This window comes from Misgurnus anguillicaudatus, unplaced genomic scaffold (assembly GCF_027580225.2).
Source record: "Misgurnus anguillicaudatus unplaced genomic scaffold, ASM2758022v2 HiC_scaffold_28, whole genome shotgun sequence".
In the NCBI taxonomy this organism is placed as follows: Eukaryota; Metazoa; Chordata; class Actinopteri; order Cypriniformes; family Cobitidae; genus Misgurnus; species Misgurnus anguillicaudatus.
This window is the reverse complement of record NW_027395278.1, coordinates 7,272,546-7,286,895: the sequence shown is the minus strand read 5'-3', so window position 1 is coordinate 7,286,895 and position 14,350 is coordinate 7,272,546. Positions and strand designations below refer to the sequence as shown.

Below are 14,350 nucleotides of genomic sequence, written 5' to 3'. Positions count from 1 at the left end.
GAATAATGAACCTACTTCAGACCAACCCCTTATTGATTTGCGCCCGGCGCAAGACTTATTTCTCCCGCCGGGAAAATAGCAACAGCGCCCAAGATCCGCCCACAAAGTCACTTGCGCTTTGCGCTTCGGACTTGCGTTTCAGATCGTTAAAATAGGGCCCATTATGTTCATTGTAAGAAAGTCTGAACTACATTCACTAATTAGCCTCAAATGGACATTTTAACTTTTATGTCTTTGTTGGGGATTAAGCGGCCTCTTCAAACAGGGGTGGTCCATTCTTCTAGGCTAATTGTTTAAGAGGTAATATCACTGTATGGGACCCACCTGTTCTGCACATTTTGAAACATTTTGCTAGTGGGTGGTAACACTTTCTCTTATTCATGCAGCATTGTTTAATAGGTTTGCATCCCACCAAACTGAATTTGACTATATGAACGTAAATGGGCAAGTTACTCTACAGTGTCAGAAAGCAAATGGTCAAAAAAAAAAAATGTCACTAGTTGTCACTGAGGCAGTACCCTTTTAAAAAATACACCTTTGCACCAAAGTACCTCATAGGTACATATTGGTACCAGATGTATAGATATATGTACCCCTAAGTGTTAGGAACTTTTTAAAGGGTACTGCCACAGTGACAACTTGTGACCATAATTTAACAATTTTGTTCTGACAGTAGACAAAAAGTAAACTCAAGAATTTAATGAGGTGGAAAACATATTTGTCAGTTTGTTGCATAATATATTTGTTTTTATTATTGCTTTCGTCTCTTTTTACTTGCCTAAGAAAGAGGCTTTGTGTTTGTGTTGTTAGCCTTATGAAAAGCAGCTTTAAACATCTGGCTGGGAAAACGTTGCAGACACACTGATTTGTTGCATCTTGGTCATTTGCAATAATTATAGATGACATCATGGTGATGTTTTCTGTCGAGTATGAAAAAATGGAAGCAAGGAACTCTGTTTAGTTGGTTGGGAAATTTGGCACTGTCTGGGAGTAAATTGCCCTCTCCTTTCTAAAGCCTTTTATATTCAAGCAGAGGTCTGATGGTGTTTTCACATTATATCAGCGTTCCCTTTAAATGTCCTGTTTTACATGGTCCAACATTTTTTAGAATATATCTGTTTAGGTATATCTGAAGTGACCTATACTGAAATATATAGAAAGATTATTTATACATTGCAGGAAATACAGTATATACAAAGTTTAAATCAATGGTTTTCATCTGGTGCATTTTTTGTGGGGGTTGCACCTTTTTCTGAAAGTGTCATGGACGGTAGAAAACTACAAAAGAAAAAGAAAACAATGCTAAATTCCAATAATAAAATACAATTAAACATAAACAATGTTAAATAGTCTTATAAACATTTACAATGTGAGAAAAGGCTACCAATATATTGTTTGTTCAGTTGGTAGAAACTAGGTTGTGTGACACCCTTATCCTTAAATGCAAATATCCAAGATAAAGCTAAATCTTGAGAATAAACAAATAGAAGTTTATTTACAAAAAGGATAAACATGATTTGTCCTGGCCACAATTTCTTTTGCAGAAAAGCATGAAACCATCAAATTTCAAGAGATCCCAAAATGTTCCTGTTAAGCATCAAGCCTCACTGCGATTTTTTTACCTGTATGCGTGCAGTTCATTTGAAATATTAATGCATTTTGAAGTACAGTTTTATTTTTAAAATACTTTAAAGTACACTTATTGGTCACTTTACATTTATATTTATGCATTTTGCGGAAGCTTTAATCCAAAGCAACTTAAAGCAAGGAAAACGATACCCATTGCAAAATCTGGGTCTGAAAGCCATTTCTGTATTAAGCCAAATTTGCACGGGATTAGAAATCTCAGTAAAACAGTCAAAAGGGGGAGGGGTAACTTGATTACGCAGTGCGTAAAAAAGATGGATGACGCGACGTCACCTCCCTCCATTGTAATGAATTGAAGCCAAAAATGTCCGACCATGGTCGCCGCCATTTTACATAAAAAACGTCAGTGTGGAGCCAAGGCATGCACAAAAGGAATCGTCCGTGGAGCCAGAGGCGGAGCCGCGGTATCAAACTTCCGCCCAAATGCTTGCGCGCCCAATTCAACCACGCTAATCATAACGACACGCCCTGTTTTTATAACAATAAATTACTAGCTAAAATTAAACTTACCACAAAATGAACATTCATTAATTCATTTGAATGGGGAGGGCGGAGGTTTTGACTTGTTCTGTAGCCATCCTCTAGGGGGCGATCAAAGAAGCAGAGGCTTCAATGTTCAAGACTTGTGAGGCACACCCGGCGCCACCTCTCTTGTTGTAACGTGAACATAACCATGCTTCCTGATATCACATGTGCAAACAACATGAAACAGACTACAAAAACTCGAAACACTGTGTTTAATTTCAGCTTGGAGAGAACGTCAGTTTCAGAAACGTGATTTTGACTTTCTGTGTCGTGGTATTCAGGAACTGACTCGCCACTGACTTGTTTTTATAAATGCTTCTTTAAGAGGTTTTTTATGTGAAAAAAAAATGTGCAAAATTACAGGAAATGCTGAAATTGACGTGTATATTTACAGTTGGTCTATTTACACTGGATTAGTTTTACAGTACCTGAGGTAATTTCTCTGTACCTTTTTACAGAAGGTAAAAGTCGCTGTAATCTTTACTGACACTGAGTGTGTTTACATGCACAGTCTTACGCCGATTATGCTAAATAAACTGATAATGTGTGGGGTCATGTAAACACGTAAAACGGTTTTCCTTTATCGGGGAAAGCCCATTAACGGCGTAAGCAAAAACCGATCAGCACAGGCAAAAGCTCATTATGCCGATTTTGCGTGGCATGTAAACACCTTAACCGTCTTTTTTACAGTTTTGTCCATGTGCGCATGTCTCCGCATATGAAAGATAAACGTCACACGCGGAAGTAAGCGGAAAGTAACGCATAAAAGTCGCCGGTCGACTAAAGCAGTTGGCAGAGAAACTGTTAAAATTGAAGCTCATGTTACATTTACAGGTTCTGCAGACCCGAGAAGAGATACAACAGTATAGCTTAAGACAGATGTGGTGTTGATTTTTTGAATATACTATTATCTACTACAGGTGGTGACGTCACTGCCTGCAAGAAAACTGATCATTCTTCAAGTCCCATGTAAATGCAGTTGTCTGCATAGCCGGCTTATCGATTTGCATGTATACGCATGGAAAAAAGTTTTCTGTGCATGTAAACACACTCATTGTCCGTAACGATTACTGACATGGAGCATTCGGATGGGACTAAAATCAATAAGAAGCTCTGATAAAAATGGCTTTACCCCACCTCCCTATGTAAAACTAATACCCTTCGATTAGTACTTTAGACATGCAACAACAAAGAAACTTTTTTATGTATAATGTTTCCCACAAATTAGTTGCACTTAATGTTATACCGGCCACACAGGCCATGCAAAATCAAATATATGTTTGTTGAATCAGCATCAGCGATACCTCATTGCACACCTTCTCTGCCACCGGGCACTAGCTTACTGTTGCAGGTCTCCAATGTACCACCTAATCAGAGATCTGCAGTCAGGTAAGCCTGCTCTCAGACACACTGTATCTGGTTTCCTCTGCCTTTATCAGATGAGGGGGACGGGGTGAGCAGGGAGAGGCTTTGTGTTCTTAATGGCACAGTCATTTCATCACTTTACCCCCTGAAAAAGTAGAGGCCAAAGTGGACCCTTTTCTGGTGCCTGTTAATTACCGAAGGGAATTGGGCTTTTGAGGAAAATGAGTGCACAGACACTGAGAGCTAAGAGATTTTTCCGCGTTAGCAGACAAACAAGACAAACTCTCAAATTCACCCCAAACCATTCTCCGTAACTGTGATAGTGACCGCATGACTATCTGGCTATGTCTGATAACAGTACCTGTTGTGACACATCTATAATGTGTCTATGTTTCAGCCAGTCTCGGTTAGGCTGCTTGGAAACTGTATAGCTACACTGCAAGCTACTAATAGAAAAAAAGCTAACTACACTAAGCTATTCAAAGGATTGTTCTTGCTTTAAATGTGTACTTAATGGGAGCTGTAACATATATTTAGCTTAATAAAATACATTTGAACCATATGTATCTACTTTTAGTATTAGTAGACTACTTGTTTTATACATTACATATGCATTCATACATCACAAAAACATTGTAAAAATCACATATTTACCTTATCATAACTGGCTAACATTAGTTTAAATTACAGTTTCGCTGAGTTAGCTCTCCCGAGTGCGCTGCTTAAGCAGTGAACGTGACTTTTCTCCAATAGGGGGAGAAGGGGCGAATTTGGTGGGATGTTTTTACGAATTACTCCACAGCACTTATTGTATATTAGCTGTGAGCAGACAGTGTCAATCAATGTATTGGATATTGAGAAAACGCCAACCATAAATGTAAAGAAAACAGATTTTCCTAACAAGCAACCTTATTTCTTTAAATAAGCCCCCAAAAAACGCAACCCGTGATTTTTTAACGCAACTTGCAAAAATAAGAAGCCCAAAGTTATAAGCGGACTTGGCAACTATGAACGCGAGCGCTTGAGACTCCAACCACCTGAGCAGCTCATTTGGATTTAAAGGGATACACACAAAAACTGTGCATTTTTGCTCAGCCCCATAACGTGCCTATTTTAACATGTTATAATAAATAACCTATAGGGTATTTTGAGCTAAAACTTCCCATATGTACTCTGGGGACATCAAAGATTTATTTTTTCTAGTCTTGTGGAATGTCCCCTTTAAATAAATACATGTTTTACGTTATTTGCTCAAAATGGTGAATAGTGTTATTTGTACTACTGTAAAATTCAGATGCAAAAAAGTCCATCTGGAATGATTTAATGCAAAAGTATTTGATGAATGCATAATGTTGAGAGCATTCGGTTACAATTATTATCTCATTTTTGATGTAGGTGGCATTTTCAGTCTTTTGCATCTGAACTCTTTTTTCCCCTATCCTTATTTTTTTATTTTTTTGAAAAGTTGCTTGCCAGCATTTTTTTGTGAAGAAACCCAAATATATATGTTTTTATAACTATAGGCGTAAGTTTCACCAGTTGTCAGTAGAGGCGCTAATTTAGTAAACACTTTTGTGGGTCCTATTTGAAGGAATAGACAAATAGCCTAAACAGTCACATAGGTTGTAGAATACGTTGTTATCATCCTATCTCCCATCCCTCACTTAGCTGTAAAGCTGTAACATTTAAAGAGCCACACAGATCTAAAATCGAAAATTACTTGTGTTGCAGTGTGTCATGTAGCCAGCCCCGCCGCTCTCATAACACGCATCACGCGCTGTGCGTAGGGCACCAGGTGCTGATAGGGCACCAAAAATAAGCCTAATGAAAAAAAATTATAATGCTGATAGAATTTCATTAGTCTATAGAAATATTATCAGGCAATTTTTATCCATGTATATGTTACAAAAAAGGGGAAACGAGATCATTTAATTGCTCTAGTATAGAAAGTATGCCCCCCAGCCTTTGATGATCCGTGCCGGTTGATCGCGCGGGCGCCTGACGAAGTTTGACAGAGGTCGTTTCTCAATCCGAAGGCTGCAGCCTCCAGAGGTCGCATATCTAGGCTGGATACGTCATCAAAACTTTCTTATTTCGTAATATAAACGCTTATTAAGTTCACTATTATTCTTAGTTAATTGTAAATGGTTGTAATATGCTTATGACTTGATAATGTAATGTTCAGTTAACTGAAATAAACCAGGCTTGATGACGTATGCAGCCTGCATATGCGACCTCGCGCAGGCTGCAGCCGAAACGGCCAGACAGTAGGCAACTTTTAAAAATGGCCCCGAAAAGACAGCAGGAGTCAGGATCGGAAAAAAGAAAAAACTGCAGGCAAGTCCATCATGTTTAATCAATCCTAATAAGGGAAATGTGCATGGGCTGCAGCTGCTGCTAATCGGAATGCGCCTCGAACGCGCCTCGAACTTGCTGTGCTGACATCAATGTTAGCAAACTATGTTGTTATAATTTATAACTTTAGTGCAAGTTAAATTGAGATTTTACTGTAAAACATTACCTATGCATATATCATTTTACAAATAACTGATGCTAGCTGTTACTTTCTTTACCACGTTTCTTTAGACATTGAGCAGTAGTTTATTTTGAGGTTTATTTTGACGTGACGGTGGTTAATACTTTCTCAGTAAAAGTTAACGTTAGCAGTCAGTGCACATGGTAGGCTAACAATTCCTGACTGTTAAAGGAATAGTCTACTCATTTTCAATATTAAAATATGTTATTACCTTAACTAAGAACTGTTGAATCATCCCTCTGTCATCTGTGTGTGTGCACGTAAGCACTGGAGCGCGCTGCAACGCTACGATAGCATTTAGCTTAGCCCCATTCATTCAATGGTACCATTTAGAGATAAAGTTAGAAGTGACCAAACACATCAACGTTTTTCCTATTTAAGACATGTAGTTATACGAGCAAGTTTGGTGGTACAAAATAAAACGTAGCGCTTTTCTAAGTGGATTTAAAAGAGGAACTATATTTTATGGCGTAATAGCACTTTTGGGAGTACTTTGACTCGCCTGAAAAGTCTGCTCCCCTTCTCACTCTCATAATGGGAGAGGGAGGGTGTTACTGCGCCGAGTCGAAGTACTCCCAAAAGTGCTATTACGCCATACAATATAGTTACTCTTTTAAATCCGCTTAGAAAAGCGCTATGTTTTATTTTGTACCACCAAACTTGCTCGTATAACTACTCATCTTAAATAGGAAAAACGTTGATGTGTTTGGTCACTTCTAACTTTATCTCTAAATGGTACCATTGAATGAATGGGGCTAAGCTAAATGCTATCGTAGCGTCGCAGCGCGCTCCAGCGCTTACGTGCACACACACAGATGACAGAGGGATGATTCAACAGTTCTTAGTTAAGGTAATAACATATTTTAATATTGAAAATGAGTAGACTATTCCTTTAAATATATATAAATATAAAATGTCATCATGTATGTATGATATGAAGCAAACATTACTGTGACACTTAGTTCTCTAAATCTTTGTTTTATTTAAGAATATTGGGTATTCTTGTTTACTTATTGATGTTTATTTAATGTAATTTATTTAAAGTGACATTGTACCTGGAAAAAACATGTCTGGATTATTTTGATCATTTTATTTATTTTGTTATTCTATTTAAGTTTGTTAATTTTTTTCTATTTTGCTATTCTATGAAAGTTTGCACGTTCAAATTAGTGTGTGTTGGCTAAAACTGTGAAGATTTTACTTTCTGCTTTTAAGTTATATGTTTGTAAAAAGTTAAACTGGCAAAAACAAACGTTTTTTTTCTCAGGGTCGGGGTGGGGGGCATTATAAAGGAATTATGCTTAGGGCACCAAAATGGCTAGCAGCGGCACTGCTTGTAGCTATCCATCATTGTAAACATTGTGCAAAGTAGTTGAACTAAAAAGTCCACGATTAATAAAGTTATTGGCTTCTTAAGTAGGGAGTCGACTCTGAAGTACTGAAATGAGTCCTCATATGGATTGAATCTCTTGCCTGTCTTTATCCACGTAGTACAAACTCTTTGCACAATAATCTCTGCCTACAACCTTGTCCGCGGGAGAAACGAAAACTATGACCTGCCCACAACATCATATCACGTTGGGTTTTCAGTTTGTGTTGTTTTCACTACCAAAGGATGAAGATATATGACGAATCTGTGGTTAAAATTACTTTTTCAAGGAGGGATTTACTAGACGTACTGCTGTGAAGAATCAGTGGTTAAAATAACTTTTTCACGGAGGGATTTACTAGACGTTTGGCTGTGAAGAATCAGTGGTTAAAATTATATTGTCAGAGAGTCACGTTAGCAAGCGGCTAACACATGTGCACTAACTTAAAGGCGGAGTCCACAATGTTTGAAAAACGCTTTGGAAAAGGAGACGGCCGACTACCAAAACACACTAATAGCCAATCAGCAGTAAGGACCGTGTCTACTAACCGACATCCTTGCTGGGTTGCGTATGTGTAGGGCGGGTCTATCAACAGAAGGTCCAGATTCTATTGGGGTTGGGGCGTGTTTGTTAAGCCGATTTCAAATATCAACATTGGCTTGCAAACATCGTGGACTCCGCCTTTAAGTGTTTACATTTTTGCTATGGTTCGGTTAGCTTACATACTTGCTTAAATGAGTGTAAAAATTTTGTTTATGTTGTTGTTTTTATTGCTTGGATTAATGATGAATGATGTCGCTGTTTAAACTCTTAATATACTGTCAGGGAGTCACGTTAGCAAGCGGCTAACGCATGCTGCACTTACGGTTTTGCTATGACCTGGTAAAAAAATTTGTGAAAATGTTAGTTTCTGTCGTCGTTTTTTATTGCTTGAAATAATGATGAATGATGTTTATTGATGTCGATAATGTCTTCTCAGTAAATCATGTTAGCACTAGGTCAATACATATTGCACTATTGTTGGGCTGTGCCACTGATCTGTGTGGAGACTGTGTCAGTTGACCAATCAGAGCAGAGTAGGCTGCTGAAAGGTGGGGTTTAGGCAGACTGAGTCGTTGAACGACTTCACACAAATTGTTAGGGGATCTCTTGGGAAATAGGGCAATTTTACATTTATATTTTGAGAAAATTACAGTGTTTTTTCACCTTGCATGCATTTAAACCTGTTGTCTGGGACTTATAAACAGTGATAGGATGCTTAAAATTGGCATCTTACTGGCTCTTTAATATTATTAACAGATATTGTGTGTTTTGTCACACAACACTTTAATTACCGATTTTAACTAAGTTTGTCTGAGCAGTAAATTCAGCATTTCTGATAAAACAGGACCTTTGGACCCAAAACATCCACCTGTGTCCCAACCCCCAAAGTGCCTGCTGTTGATCTCACATGGACACACACACACATACATATGATGGGCTCTCCAGGGTCTAGGACCCCATTTGCCTGTCAGGCCCTTCCCCCATCAGGTAGAGAAGGGGGTTCTTCACTGGAACTCTCCATACTCCCTTCCACAGCAGTAGCCATCTGTAAGCAATCTGTCTGCTTTACCCATCTCCCCAGTTCCTCAGCCAATCTCTGATTGATTGCCTCAAAAGGAGTCCTACAGCACAACTTGTGGACACCGCATGTCCTTGTACCCATCCCATCATGATTTAATTACATGGCACATTAGCCTGTCACAGCTTACTGTACTCAGCGTGCACTAAAATGTCTTACGCACCATATATTGTTGTTATGCTCTGCAACTGATCCTTTATTCCGCACAGCAGCGATTTGCATAAAGCACCAATGATTTGTGGGATAATGTCAAACGTCCCAACCTCAAAGGCTAAATGAATCAGAATAGACAAGGAAGTAGAAGACGATGAAGAAGAATAATACATCACCCGTAGGGGAAGGATCTGCTTTCCACATGACTTTAGAAGAGGAGTACAAACACTCCCTCTTCACCTCAAAATCTACATTTACATGCTCACACACACACACATATTTTGAATAAATCCAGTGCATCTTGGGAGCTGACATTAACGTATCATCCTGAATGTGCTTTGTGTTTTGTACATCTGGAGAAGCTTTGCAAAGGCTTTTTTTCCACAACCCAAAGTTTGTCCTGTATCTTTTGAAAATGTCCTTTTTGTCGTGTGTGTGTGTGATCTACTTGCAGACAAGATCTTGGATGCATGTACATGTGGATATGAATGCATGTTGCATAAAACCTCATGAATGCTGGCGTCTTGTTACTGTGTTGTGCGTGATGGTATAGACCAGCTAGCTTACTCGCCAACCAATTTACCAATCCTGTCTGTCCTCCAGTAGGTCGTCTGGTTTGAAGACAGAAAGTTCCAGAAGATGAGGCAGTTGCACAAAACTCTTTGGAAAAGCATCTGTTCACTGCTGGAAGAGTGAAGGATTCAGAGTAATAATTGAGAGGTTCCTCGAGAAAAACACAAGATGACAAATCAAGGAGCCCAAATATTTGCACTTTCTCTACCCGTTGTTAGACATTGAGTCATTGTTTGTGTTTTATTAAAGGTTTTGTTAATATGACAAAAAATGTATATGTCAGAAAACACAGACTTCATGAATAACCTGCTACCACCCAGTCAGTATTATATAATTTTGTTTGATAACACATTTTTAAATGACAAATTCAAAAATGTAAAAATTCAATTTAAAATGAATATTAAGGTTTGAAATTAAGTTGTAGAGTAATCCCTCTGCTTGCAGTTTTGTCAATGTCCACTCAGCCAGTTTATTTACCCTTTTGTTATCCTTAGCAACCGAGCTAATGGAGCATTGAGGCTGAACAAGAAATGAAGCAAAAGCGTTTCTGTTTACAAACATTAGCCAGACCTGCACTTTAGGACAACGGTAATATTCACCTAACTATCACCTAAAAGTTAGCAGTAAGTTTCACATGGTTCGTTCTGAAGTTAGAGGTCAAAAAGTCTAGCATGCTAAATTAGTTTTGTAAATGTCACAAACACTTTGCTAACCTTCAGTGTCATGCAATGCATTATTAAGTAAGAACAACTTGTGTCAACAACTGCAAGAAGATCTATTAGTTTGTTATTCTTTAATCCCTAATTGACAAACCTTATAGACTGGGAAAATTCATGATCAGTGGTCTATTTATGATCTCTAAAATATATATATGAGGAGCTCAGATGCAAAAGCCTCTTTATAAAACGGCTAGTTCCAGTCCTTGATTCTGATTGGTCAATAGGTGTGCTTTATTCACAATAAAACACTGCTATGACCACTTCACCCAACGGTTCTATTTAATATCACTGCGCCCTTAGCAACACCCTTAGCAACACATAAACATATAATGAGACAAAGTCTGAGAACAGTTTGTTGTTTTTATTTGAGCTTTCATGTTGTTGTTCGCAGTCAGGGACTATTTTTTCTAGCGGAAGGAATGCTTTTATTGATTTAACTTCATGAAAGTTGCACTAATATTTTTTTTACTTTAATATTGTGTGGCAACCATTTTATAAAAGCAATAAGGTACTCGAGGCAAGTGCTGTATCGTGAATAAGTAACGGCTGAAGGGGTTGCAGGCACTCCGCTTCGCGTCGTGCCTAACAACGCCCTTCAGCCATTACTTATTCACGATACAGCACAGCCTCTCGTACCTTATTGCTTACAAACGCCACCTCTGTCAAAAAGGAGACGATGATATTAACCGGCCTCAGGTCATCCAGAAACAGTGTTGGGGAAAGTTACTTTTAAAAGTAATGCATTACAATATTAAGTTACTCCCCAAAAAAGTAACTAATTGCGTTACTTAGTAACTTTTCATGGAAAGTAATGCTTACATTACTTTTAAGTTACTTTTGCGTTACTTTTTCTTACTTGGCTGAGGCTTGATCTCTTTCAGGCCTTGCAGGTCTTTTTTATAATCGCAAAAATGTGAAGCTCTGGCCTGCCGTCTCTGTTTCTGACTCAAACTGTTCCCACGCAGGTACATTATTTTATTTTTTAAATAAAATTGATTAAACTGTAAAGTAACTCACATTACTTTTTTTAATGTAACTCGAATATTAATGTGTACATTTATAAAGTAATGCGTTACTTTACTTGCTACTTAAGAAAAGTAATATTATTATGTAATGTGCGTTACTTGTAATGCGTTACTCCCAACACTGTTCAGAAACACCAGAATCTATTAATAATTAATTAATCATTATCTTCTGATAAGAAAACATATTTACAAGAAAACATATCAGGTGCACTTATAAAAAGGGTTTTGCATCTGAACTCTTCATATATTGGTAGCATTAATAAAAAAACCTGTCCTATTCCATATTTTCTAACCCAGGTGTAGCCATGTACTGTAGCAACTCCTTTACAAGACACTAAACATAAAGTGCCATAGTTTTATAATAATACCATGATACTTTTTGAAGTACCTGGTATATACCATAGAAATACTGTGGTATCTATAATTCATTTGTGCCACAGTATGTCTCAAATAATCATGGTATTGCATGGCACATGGCATCTCATCCAATAACATCACTGTACCATGGTAGCACAGTACTTTTTGTGATGGTATAGGGATTCATTTTCTTCTCTGGCTATTTCAAGTAATTACATTTTACATAGTTGTAAAAACTATTTCGCACACCTTTACACTTTGGGTTTATGTCCTGTTAGACACATGTTACATAAGTATTTTATTTAGCAATGTTGTTGTTTTTCTCTGTCAGCTAATCAATTGTGTAGTTGCTGCAAGGGCAAAAGAAAAAAATAAGAAGTAAAGACATGACAGATTGTGAAAGACATGAATCAAGGTTAAAGTTAAGGCGTTTACCCATCATTCAGTGAATCTTAATTTTTTCATCCGTTTAAACAAACAAACAAACAAACAGAAAAATAGAGACATACTGTACATATATTCGCTCCCAACCTTGATGAAATGATCTTTCTAATTTAGAAAGGATGTTGTGTGTTGCTCTTTATGTTTGGTCATGTAGCCAATGCTTGTATGTTACCAGTGTATGGGATAAAATGTGTGTGTATGTGTGTTTGGGGGGGGGGGGTATATGTGGTTTACTGGGACATGAATAGTGTATAATGACACACTCTAAAAAATGGCTGAGTTATTTTTGACCATAATAAATAAATATTAAACAGAACACGTGCTGGGTTAAAAATGACCCAATGTTGGGTTGATGTTATGCAACTATGTGGTATAATAACCCAGCAGTTGGGTTAAAACAACCTAGCATTGGGTCAATTTTAACCCAGCTGTCTGTTCATTCCAATATTTACCCATTATGGGTCAAAAAATAACCCAGCCATTTTTAGAGTGCATGTTTATGCTATAAACATGCTTTACAGAGACACAGGAAGTGTCCCCATAAACTGAACAGCTAAAAAAACAAACTAAATGGTAGTTTTTCATAGATAGTTGGGGTTAGAGGAATAAAATATACAGTTTGTACAGTATAAAATGTATTGCGTCTATGGAATTGTCCTGGTAAACCACATATGCCAACATGTGGGTGTGTGTTACTGTGTTTATGTGTGAGTTTATTATTGTTGCCTTTTTTCCTACAGACATATGCTTGGAAGCCATTACTCTGGCTCAAGAAGTAAAAGTGTCAAGTTGTAAATATTTATCATATGTGATTTTGGTATTTTCACCAAGTCTTAATACAATGTTTAGCAAATTCTGAAGTCAATTTCAACATCAGTTTGAATATATTTTAGGGTAAAGTTTGTAAGTAGCCTGTTACTCACATCATAACATTGCTGTTTGTAAGTCACAATGTAAAATGAAAGCCAGTGACAATACACATTTAAAAAATCATTTCTAATTGTGTCACCTTTGTCTTTTTATTCACATAAAACATTGTATTTTGCTCCAAATTTTAGTTTGAATCAAAACCTTTGCACAAAGGAAAAACATCTTGCAGAGTTTTTATAATACAATTTTAAGGCTTTAACATGCAATAAATTAATAAAATACTGTATGTGAATGTCATTATTTTTTTAAACATTAACAACAGATTATTTTTTTTCTGTTCTGTATGATTTTTAAAAAGCCTAGCAGAGGGCTGTTTACCTATGTTTTTATTCATCAAAACTATTTTTCATCAAATTTGAACATTGTGTAGTGGGAACAAGTGAAATTTCACCCATGGGAAGATCAAGTTATTTCGATCCATGCATTTCTTATTTTGGTGCAGTTGAGAAATGTTTCTCTTTTACTAATGATATGACTGCTATTGCATAAATATATGACATATTTCTGAACCTTCTTACTACACATAAGCTTTAGATCTTAGATTACTATTAAATGTTTTCATTTACTGATAGCCCTGATTAAAAGTAATTTATGATAGCTTTGGTCATTCAACCATTAAATTATCTGACGTCAAAAGTCACGAGAAAGCATCTGACACTTGTAATAACCCTTAAATCTTTTTTTTCTTACTTTTCACTTTTCAGCTTTTTTCACAATTCACTTCCCACTATCCTTTTACAGTATACAAATATACAGAGTAAATGTAATTTGATGGCTAACATTCTTTTAAAAAAATCTAAAACTGAATATGTAAATAATTGTTTCGAGAGTAGTGTGTTTTGGATACAACTTCAGTCAAGTAAACATAGTCATTCACAGCTGCCGCCCATTTTCTCTTTTACGCCCACCTGAAACTCAGGTCTGTGGCCCCCTGAAGTATTTCCAGACCTTTGCTGGGACCTCATCATGTTTTAAACGTTTCAAATTGTTTGACCAAGCTGGAACGGCCGTAATCACAGCCAATCAAACGAGAGAGCCAATCTGGATGGGCTCACAGATTACAGTTAATATCACAGATAGACAGA

The 14,350-nt window shown here is 37.1% G+C and overlaps 1 protein-coding gene across 2 annotated transcripts in view; it reads left to right on the top strand.

Moving 5' to 3' along the window:
- LOC129442872 (SPARC-related modular calcium-binding protein 1-like) overlaps positions 1-14,350 on the top strand; it is a 118,720-nt gene that overhangs the window by 76,501 nt on the left and 27,869 nt on the right. Inside the window, exon 15 of one of the 2 annotated variants that reach the window (XM_073864917.1) lies at positions 9,821-10,848. In XM_073864917.1, the coding sequence (XP_073721018.1) occupies positions 9,821-9,837 (17 nt within the window). In that variant the 3' untranslated portion in view covers positions 9,838-10,848. Of the gene's footprint in view, positions 1-9,820; positions 13,329-14,350 lie in introns of those variants that run through there. The other variant, XM_073864916.1, reaches the window with a different exon arrangement.